The 23,238-nt window shown below is 34.2% G+C and overlaps 1 protein-coding gene across 2 annotated transcripts; it reads left to right on the top strand.

The window, feature by feature from the left end:
* The first annotated feature begins 1,738 nt into the window (after window positions 1-1,738).
* Window positions 1,739-19,193, top strand: LOC149792466 (sulfotransferase 1C2-like). 2 transcript variants are annotated; one of them, XM_089971048.1, is made up of 6 exons: window positions 1,739-1,833; window positions 8,921-9,118; window positions 10,985-11,314; window positions 16,642-16,745; window positions 16,884-17,058; window positions 18,514-19,193. In XM_089971048.1, the coding sequence occupies exons 2-6, from the start codon at window positions 8,932-8,934 to the stop codon at window positions 18,624-18,626; spliced, it is 909 nt and encodes a 302-aa protein (XP_089827174.1). In that variant the 5' UTR covers window positions 1,739-1,833; window positions 8,921-8,931; the 3' UTR covers window positions 18,627-19,193. The 2 variants fall into 2 exon arrangements, with proteins under 2 accessions (XP_089827174.1, XP_089827175.1); XM_089971049.1 differs by lacking the exon at window positions 1,739-1,833 and adding an exon at window positions 7,137-7,300.
* Window positions 19,194-23,238: the final 4,045 nt, after the last annotated feature.

The raw sequence follows: 23,238 nt of genomic DNA, 5'->3' as shown, positions 1-23,238 counted from the left end.
TACCTTGTCTGGATTATTCAAACTTTCAATACAAGATTTTAGAGTTTCTCTCTCTCTCTCTCTCTCTCTCTCTCTCATGTTTTGTGTCACTGTGTCACGTTGTACCAATTGTCAAATTCCTGTCTACAATACCTTAGTCGAGCTCAAGTATGTGTCATTTCTAGACAGTAGAGGCCATGATATCTCCATGATATGCTCTCCGCTACTTACCGTACCCCCTCCCCCGTATCCTAAGCGGCCAAAGCGGCCAATTTCAAATAATATGAGTGCATTTACTAAACTTACACATCTGTGTTGACGTTGTGTTTTTTTTTTTTAAATAGTTTAAGATGAATGGTAATAAATCATTCCCGATATTTCAAAGTGGACTATTATTGAGTATCTAAAGTTGTAAAAGTAGGGTATATAAAATTTACAGGTGTGCGATACGAAATCACGGATTGAGCTGCTTTATGAAACTCCATATTAGCCAGGAAATATTAAATGGATATTTAAATAACAAGGTATAACACAATTATTCTTGATTCAAAACAAAATCTAGTCAATGAGTTAACTATTTTTGAAGCCAAGTACGTTTCTTACAATTATTTGCTTGGAGGAAATTTATCAAAGCTTCAAAAGACGCCATTCCTTAACATGTACTCCATACAGTTTCTCCATGGTTCTAAATCAAACTAATAACTTTACATAGATAAACATGTCTTGAGCAAAACTTAATACAGCCTTCCCACAGCTTCAAAAAAGATAAGAATATTACAATACAATGAATGAATGAACGAACGAACGAATGAATGAATGAATGAATGAATGAATGAATGAATGAAGATGATAATGATTGCGATCCTGACAACCGTGCTGATGATGATCATGAGAGTGGTGAAAATGATGATGATGTTAATAGTGACGATGAGGAGGATAAGGGTCATCATTATGATCGTTTGTTCAGTTTATTATGATGATATTATATATATATATATATATATATATATATATATATATATATATATATATATATATATATATATATATATATATATGTGTGTGTGTGTGTGTGTGTGTGTGTGTGTGTGTGTGTGTGTGCGTCTTTTTTGTTCGTTTTTGTCTGTTTGCTTGTGTGTTCTATTATCCGTATTATTGCTGTTGTCTGTCTCCACATAGAAAACCACAATTAAGCAATAACATGTTATTGTCTTTCTACCAGCAGGTCAAACCACTTTGGCTTATATTTATCTTCAAAATTGTTTTCTCAGTTTGGAGCAATGATTTAATGAGATTGGTTAGGTTATCACAAAATATTGACGTGCCTCATGTACATATACAGAGAGAGAGAGAGAGAGAGAGAGAGAGAGAGATTATTGCAGAACAAAGTTTTGTCTCATATTGACTTTGTTTGAATACCTTCATGCGAAATTAAATATGCAGCCTCCGTAGTAAACAAAATATTACTCACGTTGTTTTCACTCAAGTTTGTTTTCTGTGTGAAAACCTTACCTTTAATAACGATTGGAACATTGAAAACCTAATACAACAATGCAATATTAGTGTCCAAAACTACAGTAATTAATTAAATGAAACCTTAAATTCAATATTTGCTTCAACGATCAGAAAAGTGAAACTCTTCAAGAGTATACATACAAGTCGTGTGTTTTCTGCGTTCATTTACCAACATTTATAAGACAGTTCACGCAGAATTTTTGTTCGAACTCGCGCACTGATTAAGAGGAGTTTACCTAGGGGCGTGCCAACGAATCTAGGTCAGGAGTGCTTTTATACTCTCAAGTATATCAACTTATATCGGATCTTAGTATTTACTGTGAAAGGAGTGTTACATAGGTACGTAAATATGCACATAATGTGATTAGTTGATTAGTGGAACAAGTATTCTCTCTCTTTCTCTGTCTCTGCCTCCCTCTCTCTCTCACACCCACACACTGCATCTAATTCGTCACAAATCCAGCCTTCCGTGGCTTATTTTAACAACATATGTGCTGAAGGTCGTCTGCTTGCGAACGTTGCAGAGGTCACAGTAAGGTGCAAGTATACCTTTTTCATAGATGGACTGACGTACAATGTCATCAATTCGTGCGCTCGTGATAGGAACCATCTTTGATGAGGCCTCGTAAATAACAAATTTACTTGTGCCATTTCATTAATTAAGAGATTCTGTTTGTTGTTGTTGTTTGATTATTTTGTTATCAGGAAAACATACGCCAGCTATAATGGCGACTGTTTCTTGCTCCGACGTCATCGTAGACAAATATTTCATACGTCACCTGTCTAACTTCGTCATACAATAGTGCGTGTTCACCAGTTCAATTACGTCATCTATGATCCATAGTAAATCAATCCCATTCAGTATTCCATCATTTCTTTGATTTCTATCGAGCATTTGTAGGTTATTAGAGGTCACAATGTCGTGCATGAAATTTCCATACGCATACTTTGCTTATCATTATGGGCATCTTGATGGTGTGGGACCAAACGTCTAGTTTTTCAAATGGATAGGGAGGCGGGATCGTACAAAATGTTCGATTCCCATAAAAACTTGAAAACTATTTTTGCGATGATTTGAAGTGAAAAAAGCACAAACAACAACAACAACTTTTGATTTCATAGCATTATGATAAAGACAAATAATTTACAAGCGGAGACTTCCGGTATGAGGTGGAACATGCAATGCTTTGCAATTTTGGCATGTGACGGTTGTCATACGTCTATTTTTCCCTGATGTGTCCTTCTTTTTTCGTCGGTAAATCTCCGGCAGGTCAGGGTTTTGTTTAAATATCCAAAAATGTCCGCGATTTTGTCCTGTTTGTTCTTTATTAAACAAATTTATATATGTTTATATAGAGGGCCGGCGCCAGACCCGGCCAGACTATCTGGCGCCCTAGGCAAGGTTAGATTCTGCCCCCCCCCCCGGAAAATATCAATTCAAAATTAATCAATAATAAAATAATTTAAAAAATGCGCCCCCTGAAATCAGCGTCCTAGGCGGCTGCCTAGTTTGCCTATATGGTAGCGCCGGCCCTGTTTATATAGACCCATGTAGCAGTCATGTACTGCTTTTGCACTTTCAAAGAGTGAAGAAGGACAGGAAATCGTCACGGTATATATATATATATATATATATATATATATATATATATATATATATATATATATATATATATATATATATATATATATATTCTCGTAGGATACTGGTTGTATGTGCTTATGATGGGACACACACATACTCTCTCTCACACACACACACACACAGAGTGAGTTGGTAGATACTGATACAGACATATTCACTCACAGTAGTGTCCTCTTTTTGAAAGTTCAAATATGGTAACCCTAAACCTACCCCAAGCATTCCATTCATAGGGGAAAGTAATGAAAATTGTGTGTGTACTTACAACTAGCCATGCAGACCGATACATTGGAGATGGTCAAACTGTAGGTTTGGTAGCAGAGTTAGTGATTGCACCTGATTTGGGGAGAAGCAACGTTTTGCCTCCAAACGGCCCTCCGCGATTCAGGGCAACATAAAAGCTACTCAAGTTCGAAGAAAGTACATCTTTTGGGTCGACTCCTTAGACATAGTGACTGTCCCCCAACAGGGTCCTGGTCTCTAGATAATTGCCCTTTTTTCCCCCTCAGTATTGCTCCACTCCCTTAAGGTCGGCTAAAACCTGGTTTTACAAGAAAGTTCTACCACACGCGTTGGTGTGTAACTGAGACTGAGTCGTGTTAAAGAATGGATGGACAGCTCTGTGAGTGTGGTGTGGGATGAGGTGGATGATTATCTTGCAGTTATTCGCCTTTCTATCTCTATAGTCACGTTACCGTCTTTTCAATCGCGTATCGATCGTACTTTTCGCAGCAAGACGCTTGAAAATACATGTCACGGAAATAAAATAATAGCATATTCGCATATATTGTCTATTAATAGTAGGTACACATATATCGAATATGTATATTATATACAAATTTTGTCGCATATTGATAGTATATACATATTTATCGAATATTGATGGTATATACACATTTATCGAATATTGATAGTATATACACATTTATCGAATATTGATAGTATGTACATATTTATCGAATATTGATGGTATATACACATATATCGAATATTGATGGTATATACACATTTATCGAATATTGATAGCATATACATATTTATCGAATATTGATGGTATATACACATATATCGAATATTGATGGTATATACACATATATCGAATATTGATGGTATATACACATATATCGAATATTGATGGTATATACACATTTATCGAATATTGATAGTATATACATATTTATCGAATATTGATGGTATATACACATATATCGAATATTGATGGTATATACACATATATCGAATATTGATGGTATATACACATATATCGAATATTGATGGTATATACACATATATCGAATATTGATAGTATATACACATTTATCGAATATTGATAGTATATACATATTTATCGAATATTGATGGTATATACACATATATCGAATATTGATGGTATATACACATATATCGAATATTGATAGTATATACACATTTATCGAATATTGATAGTATATACACATTTATCGAATATTGATAGTATATACATATTTATCGAATATTGATGGTATATACACATATATCGAATATTGATGGTATATACACATTTATCGAATATTGATAGTATATACATATTTATCGAATATTGATGGTATATACACATATATCGAATATTGATGGTATATACACATATATCGAATATTGATGGTATATACACATATATCGAATATTGATGGTATATACACATTTATCGAATATTGATAGTATATACATATTTATCGAATATTGATGGTATATACACATTTATCGAATATTGATAGTATATACACATTTATCGAATATTGATAGTATATACATATTTATCGAATATTGATGGTATATACACATATATCGAATATTGATGGTATATACACATATATCGAATATTGATAGTATATACACATTTATCGAATATTGATAGTATATACACATTTATCGAATATTGATAGTATATACATATTTATCGAATATTGATGGTATATACACATATATCGAATATTGATGGTATATACACATTTATCGAATATTGATAGTATATACATATTTATCGAATATTGATGGTATATACACATATATCGAATATTGATGGTATATACACATATATCGAATATTGATGGTATATACACATATATCGAATATTGATGGTATATACACATTTATCGAATATTGATAGTATATACATATTTATCGAATATTGATGGTATATACACATTTATCGAATATTGATAGTATATACACATTTATCGAATATTGATAGTATATACATATTTATCGAATATTGATGGTATATACACATATATCGAATATTGATGGTATATACACATATATCGAATATTGATAGTATATACACATTTATCGAATATTGATAGTATATACACATTTATCGAATATTGATAGTATATACACATTTATCGAATATTGATAGTATATACACATTTATCGAATATTGATAGTATATACACATTTATCGAATATTGATGGTATATACACATATATCGAATATTGATGGTATATACACATTTATCGAATATTGATAGTATATACACATTTATCGAATATTGATAGTATATACACATTTATCGAATATTGATGGTATATACACATATATCGAATATTGATAGTATATACACATTTATCGAATATTGATGGTATATACACATTTATCGAATATTGATAGTATATACACATTTATCGAATATTGATAGTATATACATATTTATCGAATATTGATGGTATATACACATATATCGAATATTGATGGTATATACACATATATCGAATGTTGATGGTATATACACATATATCGAATATTGATGGTATATACACATATATCGAATATTGATAGTATATACACATTTATCGAATATTGATAGTATATACACATATATCGAATATTGATAGTATATACACATTTATCGAATATTGATGGTATATACACATTTATCGAATATTGATGGTATATACATTTATCGAATATTGATAGTATATACACATTTATCGAATATTGATGGTATATACACATATATCGAATATTGATGGTATATACACATATATCGAATATTGATGGTATATACACATATATCGAATATTGATGGTATATACACATATATCGAATATTGATAGTATATACACATTTATCGAATATTGATAGTATATACACATTTATCGAATATTGATAGTATATACACATTTATCGAATATTGATGGTATATACACATATATCGAATATTGATGGTATATACACATTTATCGAATATTGATGGTATATACACATTTATCGAATATTGATGGTATATACACATTTATCGAATATTGATAGTATATACACATATATCGAATATTGATGGTATATACACATATATCGAATATTGATGGTATATACACATATATCGAATATTGATGGTATATACACATTTATCGAATATTGATAGTATATACACATTTATCGAATATTGATGGTATATACACATATATCGAATATTGATGGTATATACACATATATCGAATATTGATAATATATATACATAAAACGTTTATTGATTGCATGGGTCGAATGTTTACTAACAAATGCTTGAAAATAACAATTAACATTTGCTCGCATACGCAGTAACGAAGTCACTGCATTAGCTCTAGAATAGTCTAGATGACAGGGATTTGTAACAAAGAGAGGATTAGCCCACCCGAGCCCTTCCTCCCTCGTTCTATGCCACTTGAAACTTGGTGACACGAGATGATTTACTGCTTTGCTCAAGTAACAAATCAATGACATTTTACTCTGAGAAAAATTTTACAATCTTCTGCATTCAGTTAAGGTTCATTCGAACTTTATCTCGAAGATGGAGCTGTCATTTGTTGCATCACGAAGAGTTAAAGGCCCTACGTATGAAGGTCATCAAGATGAATTATTTTTTTGTAGAGCGTTACAGTATCTTCTGACAAGCCTAAACTTGCGTCATCTGTTTCCTACAACAGAAGTATATGAAAAGTGCGACGTAGCTCATATTTAATTTTGTCATGGGTGTGTTTGGCTACTTTATCCGGACAAACTTGAACTTTTCATCGGTGATGGCGTTGTCGCATAGCGCTTTATATTTGCGGAATGTGAATGTGTCGAATTTGGTTTCGACCAAGACGCCAATTTCAGTGTGCTTTCTGGTTTTATCGATAGTTGCCAGTTGATAAAATTGCCAGGTAAAGTAATCAGACGACGCACAGGTACAGTAATCAGAAATCGCAATGGGGGCAGAAATGATTTTTGACAATAGCCTAGTTCCTGCGTTCACCATTTGAGCAGAGAGAAACGGCCATCAGTGTCGTGCGAACACTATCCACCGTTTTTCTATGCGCTTGTACGTTTTGTACAGAGCGAGCTGCTGTTCAGTCTCTGCCCGTAAAGAGGGTTCAGTCTTGCAAATCCCTAACTGCGTATAGAGAAATTATATTTTAATTTTTCTATGTGCAAAGTGATTTGAAAGTTTAATTGATCTAGACCGGGAAGGGGGGGGGGGAGGGGCTGGTAGTTCCTCTGCGGAAAGCTACCTCTAATCTGTCTTCGTGGCTTACTGGCAAAAGTGTAATGATGCCAAACAGAATATCGGTTTCATTATTATCTTTAGATTAAGAAATTACATAATCTTCATCAAGCCCGCCGACGGGGGTGGGGTGTGTGGCCAAGTGGTCTAAATCTAAAGCGCTCACCGTTCCGGATCACTACAATCTCACCTCTGTCTGCGTGGGTTCGAGTCCAAGGCTCGGCTAGCGTAGGTGCGTGGGAAAGCCTGCCAGTAGCTTCTCGTGGGTCGGTGGTACTTCCCTGGGTTTTCCAGGGTTATTCCTCCACAGTTATACTGGCCGCCATGTATAGCCTATCTTGTGCTGAAAAATGGCGTTAAACGTTAGAACAACAACAACCGCCGACGGGTGGACCACAAATTACATATACCATGCCTTCTATCCGCAGTTTCAGTGGTTGTTTGTTTTTCTGAATGATTACTGTGATGTGACATAGCACGTCTTTTGCAAGTATAACTCAGGTGTTTTTCTCTGCAGACGAGACGAGTGATAGAGGGCCCTAAATACCATAAGGGGCCGTCCATTTAGCAAGGACGCATGGAGGGGGGAGGGGGTTAACCCAAATGACTACGCTGGCATATAGTAGGGTCTACTGATAATGTACGTACGCATAGGAAACGGGGGCGGGGGAGGGGCCTCGATAATACTTTGTCTAATACGTAACCTGGTTCAGTCGGCGTTTGAACTTTAGCGGACACTAGACAAACGTTTTAAAGTTCCCAGATACTTCCAACTATTTAAATCAGTTTCAAAAAGACAAACGCTCTACACATTAAATAGCATTACCTTTTAGTGAGTATAATTTCAATATGTCTGGCAATGTTAATAAACTACCTTAGTACTGTTTTAAAATGATTGTTCATGATTGTAGATAATACCTTAAAATAATGGTCTTTTGTAATCAACACGTTTCCAAAGCTAACTTTTATCCATGATTGTAGATTATACTTTAAGATAATGGTCATTTGTAATCAACTTAGTTCCAAAGCTGACTTTTATCCATGATTGTAGATTATATATAACTTGTTTATGAACTTGTTTACGATTAGCTAGACTTTTCCATTAGAATGACCCTTATATATATATATATATATATATATATATATATATATATATATATATATATATATATATATATATATATATATATATATATATATATATGTGTGTGTGTGTGTGTGTGTTTTCTGAACATTTACCGTTTATTTTATTTGATGCTGTCACCTTCATCAATTTTAGGACAATCATACATGACGGAATACAACATACGAGACGGCAGGGGAAAAGAAGTGCCCGTAGTCGAGGAAGATGGGATTGCCTACTTCAAGACTCAAATGTTTCGCCTGTCTGGACGTTCGCTTCGGAAACAGATAGACGGGGTTCTAAACATGACTGTCCGGGACGACGATATTTTAATAGCAGCCTACCCCAAAGCTGGTAAAGTGTATTATTAGCCTGAACACGTTATTTTTTTAAAAAAAAGCTTTTTTTTTATTTTTATAAATGAACACTTTTGCTGAGATGCTCATATACGAATGTTTAAAGTACTGACTATATTGAAATCCAACTAATGTCTGGTCAGCTGGTAAAACCAAACGTTTAAATATAATGTAGTTCGCCGTTGAGACAAACCGCTGGTTTATCCGGTCAGTTGGTGGGTGGGCGTGACTTTAGCTTATATATATATATATATATATATATATATATATATATATATATATATATATATATATATATATATATATATATATAAGGAGAGAGAGAGAGAGAGAGGGGGAGGGAGGGGTCGATTTACAGAGATGTTGCAGATGGGAAAAATTATTTCTGAACGCTTATGTTTAATGAAGAAATAGCTGAACAGTATACAATGCTACAGAAAACCGTATCATGTCACACAAATAAATAAAATAAATACAGTCCTCGTCACAAAAAAACATTTGAGGAACGAGATGCAGTACTTTTATAATAGAAAATCCTTTGGAATTAGGAAGATACTCCAGAATGTTTAAATAAGTTGTACGATTCATAATCTGCACAGTTCAAGAGCTTGGCTTGAAGGAGACATGGTGCTTTGGTTGTTGTTTCTTACATCGATCTTTAATGTGGCTTGTGTGAAGGAGACATGGTGCTTTGGTTGTTGTTTCTTAAATCGATCTTTAATGTGGCTTGTGTGAAGGACTCCATTTCTTATGCGGTAGCCACATAAAGGTCATATTTATTGACTTAGAAGTTTTTTTAAAAAAATATAAATTCTTTTATAAGCTTTATAACTTCAGAGTATGTCATATCACTGCCAAATGGCTCCGAATATACATTCTCATCTCCGTATTCATCGCTTGCATCATCAGATTGATTGCTTTCACGGCACCGCGATACATATTCACTCTTACTGTCATGGAACTCAATTGTCACAAGTATGTAAGTACTCGGGGACAATGTCTAGTCATAATTCACGAGCCAATCGATCCAAGGGAATATCGTCCTCGTCGTCATCCTCGTTGGGGTAGCCGGCAACTTCAATTCACTTTACCAGGTGTCTGTCGTGTCTGGCCAGGTTTTCGATATCCAATGTGTGTGTGTGTGTGTGTGTGTGTGTGTGTGTGTGTGTGTGTGTAAATCATGAGCAGTCATGTCTTCTGATGGCACTATGCAAGTGCGTCTAAACCAGGGGTTCGCAACCTATTTTACATACAGTATGCCACTTTTTTCCAGGTTAATTACAAAATGAAAGAGCGCGTGCCACCAGTAAGAGAGTAACACTGTTAAAATCGAGATTTTTTGGCTGCCCTTTGCGTGCCACACATAACCTATTGACGTGCCGGGCTCCGAGTGGCTGAGTGGTCTAAAGCGCTCTCCGTTACGGATCACTGCCATCTCACCTCCCTCTATCTGCGTGAGTTCGAGTCTCGGATTCGGCCAATGTGGGTATGTGAGAAAGCTCTCCAATAGCTTCTCGTGGGTCGGTGATTCTTTCCGTGATTTTCTCGGGTTCTTCCTCCACCATTAACACTGACCGCCATGTATAGCCTATCGTGCGCTGAAAAATGGCGTTAAACAACAACAACAACAACAACCTCTTGATAGCACCGTAGTTTGCCAACCACTGGTCTTAACGTGTGTATATTGTTTATTGTCTGGACACAATTTGATTGCGCTGTTCTGACTTCCTCTTGCAGATCCTGAAATGAAGCATCCAAACAGACAAATTAAATCGAATAAATTTAATCAAATCTAATTGATAAAAATTGCATATTATTTTGTCGTTTACAATTTAACCGAGTTACTTATTGATTGTTCTTGCAGGCACACACTGGACGTGGGAGATCGTCTCCATGCTAGTCAAAGGTCAGGCAGAGTATGAAATAAAAGCCAAGGAGTCCGCCATGTTAGACTATAGATCAGTTGAAGAGATTGAAGCCATTCAGTCCCCAAGGGTTCTTAACACCCACTATCCAAGCAGGCTGATACCTAAGGGGATCGTTGAAAAACGCTGCAAGATTATTCATGTACAGAGGAATATCAAGGACGCAGCTGTGTCGTACTATCATCATTGTAAGGAGTTCTATGTTCCAGAAGATATGACTTTTCGTGATTTTCTACCTCTGGTCACTGGGAAGGACAACAATGGAAAGCGTAAGTCCTGGAAATATGAATATTTATCACATGACGCAATCGATATGAATCCTCTTGTATCCATGTCAGATATCTGCGGTGTTTAAACGTTAAAATGTCGAATAATATATCATACTAATTGCGTCATATGGTGACGTCACATTATGAGAGAGTGCAACGGTGGCAGCCACACTCCTCACCTCTTACATTATTATCACATATTCCGTACACTTTACTTATAGTGTGTGCAGTTTAGTGTTTTTATTATAACACGTTAACATATCATTTTTATGACACGATTGGTGCAAATAAACATATTAAATTTATCACACCACATCATTTTTCAGGCGGTGAAATATATGATGTAGTTCCGGGTAGATAAAACTTGTTTATTTTTTTTTTTACTGTAGTCTATTGTTCCAAATAAAAAATGCAAAAACTCTGGTCACAAATACATTATAGTAAATCTGGAATCTCTTCATCCAGTAATCATCCATTCACACGAAAATCCCAACAACTTGAAAGGCTTAGCGGTGAAACTTAGACACTTTTAGTATGAACATTGATCGTCTACTCTATAACACGATTCAAACTGTAACATTACACGGAATTTCTGTTGTACATTCTGTGACGAAAAATGGTTTTGTTTGTGCCTAATGTTCTATTTATTGGTGAGGACAATTGCTCTTCGAATTATTATTTTTAGAAAACCTACAAAATCTACTTTTAAATGTTAATTATAATAGAACTGAATGAAAGGTGCATCATTAGAGTCTGAGTGAACGAAATAATTTTCGCTTCTTTTTCTGTGAACTACTTCCATTAAAATAAAAACTGTGATAAAACTTCATCTAGTATGGGGGATGACTCAATATTAAATTTATGAAACTCGATGAATGAACAATGGCCAGCTTTTGCTCTCCAAGGCTCGCATAGCTGGACATTATTGAAAAAGTTTCATAAATTCAATATTAAATCATTACCAATTTGAGATCCTCAATATATGTCATACTAAGTCCGTCATAAGGTGACGTCACTTTAGGTGATAGTGTAACGTCTGAAGCAACACTCCTCACCGCGCATACTCTTTTAGAATATATCGCTGCGGTAAAGCTGTTTTGAACCCTGGGTGATCTAAACCTGAGTACATAGTCTCAGTACACTAGTACACAAGCAAAATGATGTGACCATCTTTTACATCCATTTTCACACTTTGAAAGTCAATCGAAAAGAAGGGAAAAAGAAACAGACTGTATGGAGGCTGATGTGTGCTTCACTGTGACATTATCCGTATAATATGATGTCGTTATCTTTATATTGTGATGACGGTATCCGTATATTGTGATGACGGTATCCGTATAATATGATATCGTTATCTGTATATTGTGATGGCGGTATCCGTATATTGTGATGACGGTATCCTTATATTGTGATGACGGTATCCGTATTTTGTGATGACGGTATCCATATATTGTGATGACGGTATCCGTATAATATGATGTCGTTATCTGTATATTGTTATGACATTTTCTCACCCATGCGACAGAGAAATCTGCTTGTTTTGCTAACCTTACTTTTCCTGTCTCAGTCTAGTCATCTCAGACCAATCGTCTCCGTCAAGGTGTCCACGCACTCAGAAGTACTTTTAAAAAAGAATCCCTTGTTTTCTGCTGTGCCTGACGTAGTTCTACTAAAATCAAACAACAACAACAACAGCAACAAATATATAACAAAAATATATTAACTTAATTTAAATCCATGTTTGAGAACACACCTTACAAAAACATTTAGAGAGAGACAAAGACTAACGCATATGATGTCTAGCTTTTTTGGTATTATTCTTGTTCGTTCCACACAGCATGGTCAATCCTATCCTATATGCAGTCCTAGCTCAGTACAGTTTTAAATCAGCGTCATTAAATGTAGCTAAAGCTACCTAACTAATTTTAAATACTTCGTGTGAAACAAAGTATAGACTGTTAGCTATATTTAAAATGAAAATGACTGTGCTACAGATAGGATAAAATTCTCAATGCTGTGTGAAATAAACAATATAATAGGAAACACTGCTCCATGCATATTGACTATAGATCTATACACTTCATTGCCTCCCAACTCTCTTAACAACTGCAGAAAACTTAGTTACAGCCAGAAAAGTGTTATATAAAACATGTTTTTTTTTTCTTCTAATTTTATTAGGCATCTCCATTGTGCCCCGGTTGAATCAAAAAGATACCTACAATATTTAATGACAAATAATACACTTACCAGCCAGAAGGAATCATTTATCCGTCAGCACATAATTCCATAAGCAAATTTCACTGTAGCACTTGCCATATTTCCAGGACAGAAAAATAAATCTTCAAAGAATCCGTGAACTTGAAAGTTTAGCACATGGTTATCCGCTAGAGCCCGTTTTTGGAGGGTCTATTATTATACACAGAGGTAATTTTACAATCAATATTTAGGACAACACAAGTATGTCACACACAGTTTCACCTACTCCAAAGAAAAGAATAGTTATATACGATAGTTTCCCATGAATAATCTAAAGAAAGATGTTACTCTTCGTTACAGCTTGTACCAAGTATAGCTAGAGTAGAGCTGAGTAGCCAATATCGTTTTATTATTTACAATATAACTTTTCAAAATTGGAACTGATGAAAATAAAACAGTTTCTTGTAATAAAATTTAATTATTTATTGTCAATTTCATATAACATCCATATATTAAACGTGATAATAAGTCATTATTATGCGACGTTTTATGTTTTTATTTTTCTTTGCTCACGCGTATAAACTGTGTACTTCGGACGCAACGGTCACACCACAGCCCTCATTAACATATTTATATTAATGCCCCGCATGTAAACATTGGACGTGAACACTAGTGTAGAATTCTTTTTACTTTTTAAAGGAAAATATTGGGTGAGAAAAATAATCTACGTTGAGGTTTGGACCGAGACAAGGAAATCTCAGTCGCGGGTTTATATTATATGTCTCCCCACTCGGGAAAGCCTCGTGGGGAGACAAATAATAGAAACCCTTGACTGAAATTTCCTTGTCTCGGCCCAAACCCCAACATAGATTCTATATATCCGTATAATATGATGACGTTATTCGTATATTGTAATGACGGTATCCGTATAATATGATGACGTTATCCGTATATTGTGATGACGGTATCCGTATATTGTGATGACGGTATCCTTATATTGTGATGACGTTATCCATATATTATGATGTCTGCTGCATACTGTATTGTTAACATCCCCAGACCCGTGCTCCATCACTGCAAGTAAGCAATTCCTGACTTCGTTCTCCTCAGTATTTGGTAAATCTTCCCATTGTACCCTAAAGTCATAACTGAGAAAAATTCTTAAGGAATGCAATCTAACCTGAAAGTGATGCAGTTACCAAAGTGTACGTTTTCTTCTAGGTTGGATTTTACCACCACATTTACGGTGTTTTTTGGTTAGACTATTTACTCATGTAACGTAACCACTGTGAGAAGCATGGTTAGCAGCGTCCAGCTGAATTAATAGATGAATTAATACAATTTTAGAACAATTGTGGAAAAAAGAACCGTTGGTTTCGTCCTGTATTAAATGGAATCTTACATTTCTACCAATTTTTACAAAGCTCGATGAATGATATCTATATATTATTATATGCTCATTGTTTTCCCCGTTGACTTTACATTGTCAGAATCGTTCAGTATTCCCCAAAACTGAATGCGCGCGATAATACACATATAGCATTCACGTGCATAAAGGAACTACTTTCTATTGTAAACAAGCAATGGACGCAGACGCCAGCACTTTTGATATGTGCACACATCATGTACACTCACGTAAGAGGCTCTTTACGTTGTGGTTGTTTAAATTTGTTTCTGAATGAACTAAAACATGTTTCATGGACTGCAAAAAAAAACTGTTTTGGCACATTCCGCTTTGATACAATGTTACGGATTTAGGCTAGCTACATTATATAAAAGACGGAAGATAAGGTCCTTACAAATAACATACAAGTGACAAGGCATATACTGTCTTCTTTAGCTGGTGATAAGAATGGCAAAGAAATATACGTAAAGTTTTACATCCTGAATTTCCTCTAAATGTTCTTTCTTAGGTCTGCAAATCCGAATTACATGAGCCATGTCATAGGTTCTCATTCTGGATTACACATTTCGAAATTGTGCTGTAATTTCGATGATAAGTGCAATTACATCCTCCTTACTGCACTCAAAATGATATAAGCATTAAATTCCATAGCGTCCTTTTGATAATTGCAATTGAAAGACTTCATATTTTGCGTACATTATGATTTAAAACATTCGATAACAGAAACACATTTGCAACACGCTTCTCTCTCACTTCTTAAATCCCATGTATTTGATGTGGAATTGTCCCATAGAAATCTAGTCCATAATCACGAAATTTCGTAGAATCGAAGAACAAAATACCAAAATCTATTCATTCCAGAATGGAAAAGTTGTTACAATGCGCATTCATTTATAATATTACTCCAAATTTCAATTTTAACTAGACACGACATTTACTTTAGAAAGTTATGTCGAATGCGCGACTAAGTTCAAATTTATCTCGGCGGAGTTATGTACGCAGTAATAATGTTGCTGTTGTGTAATGATGAATATGCGCTTGTGTATTTAGTTTGGAATGCGGCATATATTCAGTTACTTTGTTTCGTGTAGTGTATTTTGTTAATATAATTAAGTATTAGGTAGAATATTTGTTTTAGCATATAATAAAAAGGTTACTGCATTTGTATGGGAAAATATGAAATCGTTTTGTCGGATGGATATACTGCACTCCTAAGGTCGTGCAGTATTTCCACTCAAAAAAACTCGTTCATATTTTCCCAGTGTAGTAGAAGAGTGAAATTTAATTAAGTAATATTTCCATCTGAAAAGTTATTGGATAACCTTCGTTTGATTTGTCATGTAAATTTATAGGAGAGGTGATATGTTTAGGTCAGTCTGTAATAATAGCTAAATTATTTTCCTAATACTGCGTTAAATGTTTAGTTTGTATGATAATATTTAGTTAAGCGTAATAGCGGTGTGATGGTATCACGTGATCAAAACATAATTCACGACCCTATTGAGTGTGACGGAGTTGGTGACAGCTTTGGTCTAGAAGACATATCTCTGAACAGACGGCCGTGGATTCGATCTCATGTTACAGTTTTAAGAACCCTGGCTTGTTAAAGACATGGCTGTGAGACTGACTTCGAGACTGAGTTTTCTCTTAAAGCCAATCATAAATGTCGTTTCATAAGAAAAGTTCTTACTGACTTGCTGACATTTACCGTTTATTTTTTTTGCAGATATCCACTATTCATGGTTTGACTACGTCAAAGAATGGGAGATATATACTAGAGACCATCTGGAACTGGACATTCTGAATTTGTACTATGAGGACATGCACATGGTCAGTATTAAAATGTGTCTCGATGATGAATGGATATATTGCAGAAAGTCGGAGTGCGAGACCGCACGCATAACTAGGTAACCGTTCATCCTTGAGCAAACATTAATCATGATTTTTTTTTTAAAATTTCTTCTTCAGGATTCGGTAGGAGAAGTAAGAAAGCTTTCAAAGTTCCTCGGCTATTACTACCCAGATAGTTTTCTAGAAGAAGTAGCTGACAAGTGTAGTTTCCGTAAACTACAGAAGGCAAACACAGACTTAAAGCAGGACCCCACAAAACGGAAATCAGGAACCTCAGTAATGTACAGAAAAGGTACATTTTTATCTTATAAGAGATTGTTCTGCACACGGTAACACTCAGCAGTATAGGACTTTCTGTGTACGCTGATAATCGATACGTTTTGGATGCCGGTGTCAATAATTTAACTATAGCTCAAAAAAATATTAACTTATATATCTTTGCATCTTCGCTAGCGAATGTTCCGATATGTTAACCCGATCTACACCTTGCCGATCGGGCAGATAATTATGTGCTTCGGGTCTGTGAGTTTCAAGGGAGACAACTCACGAAATTAAATAGATGTCGCTAGGACAAAGCACTAAAATATCTACTTGATCCATCAAGTGTAAATAGGGTTAACATATCGGAACCATGGCTAGCGAAGATGATATCTTTGCACAGAGTTGTATCTGATCTAAAGACTGCAGATTCTGAAAATGTAAAGTTAATGGATAAAAAGAATGAGTATAAAACAAGAGGATTTACTTTAATAAGACACAGTTCTGAACATTTTTCAACACAATTTGCGGAGTTATGGCCCCTTTTCGATATAGAACTTTGCTCTTCAATTCTGTTTCCAGGAAATAAATTTCGAAGGATTTTGTGGACTTTATTCGAGATCTGGTTTAATGCTTTACTTTAAAAATACATTGGTTTAATACTATTTTAAACGTTTTCCAGCGAAGCTGATGGAGTTCTGTTTCCTGTTTGACTTAGAATTTTGCCCTTTAATTTTCGTTTTGAAATGTTTGAACAACTTCATGGATTCAAACCAAATCTTGTAATAGGCTATATATTGACTAGACCTAGGTCAAGTTAGTTGTATCATCATCCAGCAACATGGTATAAACTTATAGTCCCTATTTGACTTTGAACTCTGACCTATAGTTATATCATATTGGGGAGGCGGCACGTTTAGCGTATGGACACATTTTTTCTTTCATTTTCACTAGTTTCTACATCAAATCTTGAATCAAAGCTCATAACAGTTGAAATAAACTTATATCCGACATCACATTTTTATTCAATATAAATTAACGTTCGTCGATTTCTGCTTGTCATATCTTACCGCTGTCTGCAATAAAAATACACCATTTTATATCTTAAGCAAATATCAGTATGACTTTAAAAAAAAAATATAGATTGTATTACATATTTGATGGAGCGCTATGTTTTATGATGAACGTGCATTATCAGTGTCAGAGAGATATAACCTAAAGTATCTTAACACTTGAATTAAACAATAACTTGTCTTTTATAACCATGTATACGTCACATTTGTGTTGAAACAAATCCCAAATAAACAGCCACCTGTCTTCAGAGACCATTTAACACAATTTCTAGACGTGGCTGCTAAAGACAGGCTGGGATATATTACGGATCTTGCATTGTTGTGACATTGATGTCATCCATTAGTTATTCGTGAAAGGTACAGTTTTCCTTAAAAATTACTTCAATATATTCTCTGTTTCTTTCTGTATTTCTCAGGCCAGGTTGGAGACTGGAAGAACTGGTTCACGGTTGCAGAGAATGAATACATAGACACTCTCTATGCAGAAAACATGACCAATACAAATTTGAAGTTTACATTTACAATTTGACATCACATAATTATATTTAAAACTAATTATCACAATAGAGTATTAGTAATTATGAAAAGGCAGGTTGGAATCACTGCTATATTAAGCAATCAAATCTCAGTCTAATTAATTTGTTTACACAGTTTGCTAACATTTGTTTCAGTTTGATGTTTATTTTTCTGATTTTGTAACCAAGGTGGCAAAGATGTTAATATATATGTCTTTCTATCTATCTATCTATCTATCTATCTATCTATCTATCTATCTATCTATCCATCTATATATCTATATTTATAAAGTCAAAGTGTGTGCTAATTCATATAAATATGATAAATTGAAAGATTTGTTTCAATTCAGTACCATTTTATTTTTGACTGTATGCAATTATCATAAAATACTTTAATGAGAAAGAAGTATACGTTAAGAGAGTTATCTTCTCTTTTGATTCAGATTTGTGGCTATGAGTGTTGTGATTGTTTCTCCTATTTATACTCTTCGCACAATAATCAATTGACGTAATTCAGACCAATCATTGCTTGTTCGTTTACATTCAATCAATACCAAAATAAATAAACATTTTTTTTTAACTATCTCTTGTCTATCCAACATGAAAGCCTATTAAGTCCAAAGCAAGGACTCTAGCATGGCTGAAGAGTAAACAAGTACCAGTGGACGCTAACAAAATTGTAAATACAGTGACTATCATGAAAATTAAGAATTAAATATTAAAGTTCAAAATATATTGCTACTTATATAAAAAGGCCAGCATTTACAAAGAACACGTGAAAAATGTGAAATTCGACAAATTTAATATGTGCAGCCGGTCAAGTGATACAGTGCCGACCTTCATGGCTACAATTTTTTATTTTAAAAAAGTCACAATTCTTCGTGCCACACAATGACAGAAATGGATGGGAATTTGGGTGTGATATACATATTTCTGGGTATGATAAATTCATATGAAGGAGGAGTCTTAAAGACTGTATGGGTATTTAACGATGTGCAAGATCGAACCTAATGACAGCGCATTTGCTACCCCGTGACCGGCGATAACACTTGACGCATAACTTGGACAATTGCATACAGATTTCGGATCTCACATTTTCATTGGCATTGTAATATTTAAGTTTACTGTTTCAGCAGTATATATTCATTGCCTTTATCCCCATGTGTGTGTCAGCCTGTATATATATATATATATATATATATATATATATATATATATATATATATATATATATATATATATATATATATATATATAAAAGCGGAAAGCTTCGAAAAGTTGCATTGTAATGAAGACAGAGCGAATGTTGAGGATGAGTGGTACGATTTGTCTCCGCCTGAGTTATCATCGTTTCCTGTACTTATGTCTTGCTACGTTAACCGTACCAACAACCCACCCACAAAGCCCCATGCCATTATAATATAGCTATTTAAAACTGTGCGTTTTGCTTACGAAAAATATGCAGTTTTGCGTTATCTGACTACATGACTCCGAATCTGGGTTACTGAAAGAGTTGTAGAAGATACTTAATGTCTTATTCCCGCATTGAAACAAATGGCTGAGCAAACTGAAAAGAGCAGGCAGAAATATACAAACAAAAGGGATTTTAAGAGATCTTCGAACTAAAATAGCTGCTGCTCAGCTTCCTGGTATAGATGAATAAATACTTGAAGGTATTGGTGATCTTACACCAAAACCTAAAGTAAGAAATGAAAATATTGCATCAATACATTTAGAGAAGATTTTATTAAAGAACTTACTAATAAAGAAATTATTACAGAGGAGGAATTACCTAGTACTTCAGCGTTTGGTATTCTTAGAAAGTCTGAAATTTTAAAGCCTGAATGTGCTGGCGTAAATGTTGATACTTTTTTTAAAATGGGTATATCGTATATATTACAACAAACAACAAAAAAAAAAAAAAAAAAAAGGATGGAAATGATGATCCAAAATATAGAGAATATATTGAAAATGTAAATAATTTTTATGCGGATTTACGTAAACGACAATCTTAACCTGAGCCACACGTTCATCAACCTGAGCCACAGAAACCAAACATTTCAGAGCCACAACTTTCTCAACCTGAGCTACAAAACCAAACATTCCTGAGCCACAAATTTATCAACCTGAGCCACAAATTTTTAAAGCAAAAAAGTTCAAAAATAACCTCAACAACAATCTTTTAATCTACAGTCTCCTAAATCACAATTTCTACTAATTGATATTAGGAATATATTTACAACTAGTGGTTTAGACAATATCACAAATTCAGAATACATACGCGCAGTAGATATTGCCTCACAGGGATACAATCAAATAGAAAAATATGCAAAAGCTAAATATGTTGGATCTTGGAAGACAAAAGATAATTGGGTAAAAGATATATATATATATATATATATATATATATATATATATATATATATATATATATATATATATATATATATATACTTTTGCTGAAGATGGCGACACGAATTTTAATCAATTTAAAAAGGATTTAAGACAAAGAGAATCTGGCACACCCCCTGGTACTACTGGAAGTGATTTTGCTACTCAATTAAGCGACCTTATTATTTGTCTTAACAGTGTTCTTTCTGATCTTGAACGATTAGAAACTCTGATCAGAGAAAAACGAGCTATAAATAATTCTCCAGAAATTATTAACGAACTATCTGATATTTGCCGAAGATCATTTACAGGCGGTATCATGGATATTAATGTTTATTGATCTTTCATTAATGAAATGCTGAAGATTATTACAGCGATTGAGAATAATTAAATCAGTGACAATAAAATAAAGATGATTGCTCAACGTGGACCTGTAATGGTCAGAATAATAAATTCGCAATTACTAACGTACAAAACGATTTACTTAGATAGACTTGGTGATGTTGTTCAAGGTTTTTTAAAGAGAATAGCTCCAAAAGCAATACCGATTGCAAAACAATTAGGAATGAAAGCTATTTATGCTGTTTGCAATAAAAGTATTGGTGCTGTTGGTGATATTTCCAGTAAAATTACCCAGCACTGAAGCTATGCCCGCAAATGTCAAGAAAATAATGAATCAAGCTGCAAGTCAAAAACTAGCAGAGTTGGCTGTTAATGAAGTCGTTCCTTCAAAATTGACTAATGTAATTATACCGGTAGATATGAGTTTTATTTCAGGACGTGGTCTTCGTGTTAGACAATAGCAATTATAATAAAAATGTTTAAGCGTATATCCGGTCCAGTGTTTGATATGTACGCACCAGTTCTTAAAAATGAATCTACACGCTATTATCAATATCATTCTTATGACGCACGTGTACCAAAGCAGCGTAGTCGAATAGAACTACAAGTTCAAGATACAAGCATATATTTTTACCTGCTAAAGCATTTATTGAAGTAGAAGGAGAAATTGTAACAGATGCCGTCACTAATGTACCATATGTAGCTGGTGCCATAGTTGTTTTTGTTAATAATGGTATATTGGTGTTGTTTAACCGTGATACGTACATGATTGATGGAAGAAATATTGAATCAATTCAAAAAGACGTTGATGCTGCCACACTCTTATTAAATCTAGCAAGATGTTCAGATGATTATACAAGATCTTCTGGCCCGTCAATGATGTTTGTTAAAGACAATTTTAACAGTCCAGGTAATAGACCATATCTTAAGGTACAAGAGACACGAGGTACTTTGGTTGCTTTTCAACCAGAAAGTATGACAACCCTCCGATAATTTTCCAATATTACAATCACGAATATAACTTAGGATTTGCTACACGTCGATCAATGTTGACAGATGGAAATAGAAGAATTTCATGTTCAATTCCACTAGAGCGAATCATACAGTTGTACTTGTGATAAAGGGCAATGATAATGATGCAATCTACTGACTGGCCGCTACTTCTGATGATGACGGTGAAGTAATATTAACAAAACTTTCGTTGTGGATGCCAATAATAACTCCATCAATTGTTGAAGAAGTAACGTTAATTTGTGTATGAATTCATGGAAAAATAATCATTCCACTCATGATTGCCAATGACAACAGTTTGCATTAAAAGTAATGTTGTTGGGTTATTACATGGCATATAGCATCAGAACAAGGAGTTTCAGCACCAAGACATATTTATTGCTTTACAAGATGTTGTACGACTAAATTCACAAACACATAGTCATATGATATTTTACGACCATGAAGTTAGTGAAGGTTTTTTTAAAAGGATAAATGGACACCAAGAACCATCTGAAGATATAGTGTTAAATTTTGAGAATAATCATGTAACGCGTGTATATCGTCGTTTAATGACGTTTTTGGGACGTGATCGAAATATAGACACTGGTTTACAAATATCACATTAGATTTTAGAAATCTGTATCCGATTTATTACTTTCCACTGGAGCATATATATTTATTTAAACAACCTGTCGTTGATATTCATGTTCAAGCTGGTGTAAACCAAGCTGGTGTTAAGTACAGACCAATTGCAGTTAAACTGAAAGATAAAGCAATGTTTGTTGAAGGTACTGGTCAACGAATGAGAGTTATTGACGTTCCAGTAGGAAACGTGTAATTAAATCGCTCCCGATATTTATAATGTCACATCATCATATTAGTGTCAGTCCGACTCGTGGT

Source organism: Sinohyriopsis cumingii, chromosome 9, assembly GCF_028554795.1.
Source record: "Sinohyriopsis cumingii isolate HCF-2022 chromosome 9, ASM2855479v2, whole genome shotgun sequence".
In the NCBI taxonomy this organism is placed as follows: Eukaryota; Metazoa; Mollusca; class Bivalvia; order Unionida; family Unionidae; genus Sinohyriopsis; species Sinohyriopsis cumingii.
Note: the sequence above shows the minus strand (reverse complement) of the source record. Positions and strands in the feature narration are given on the sequence as shown.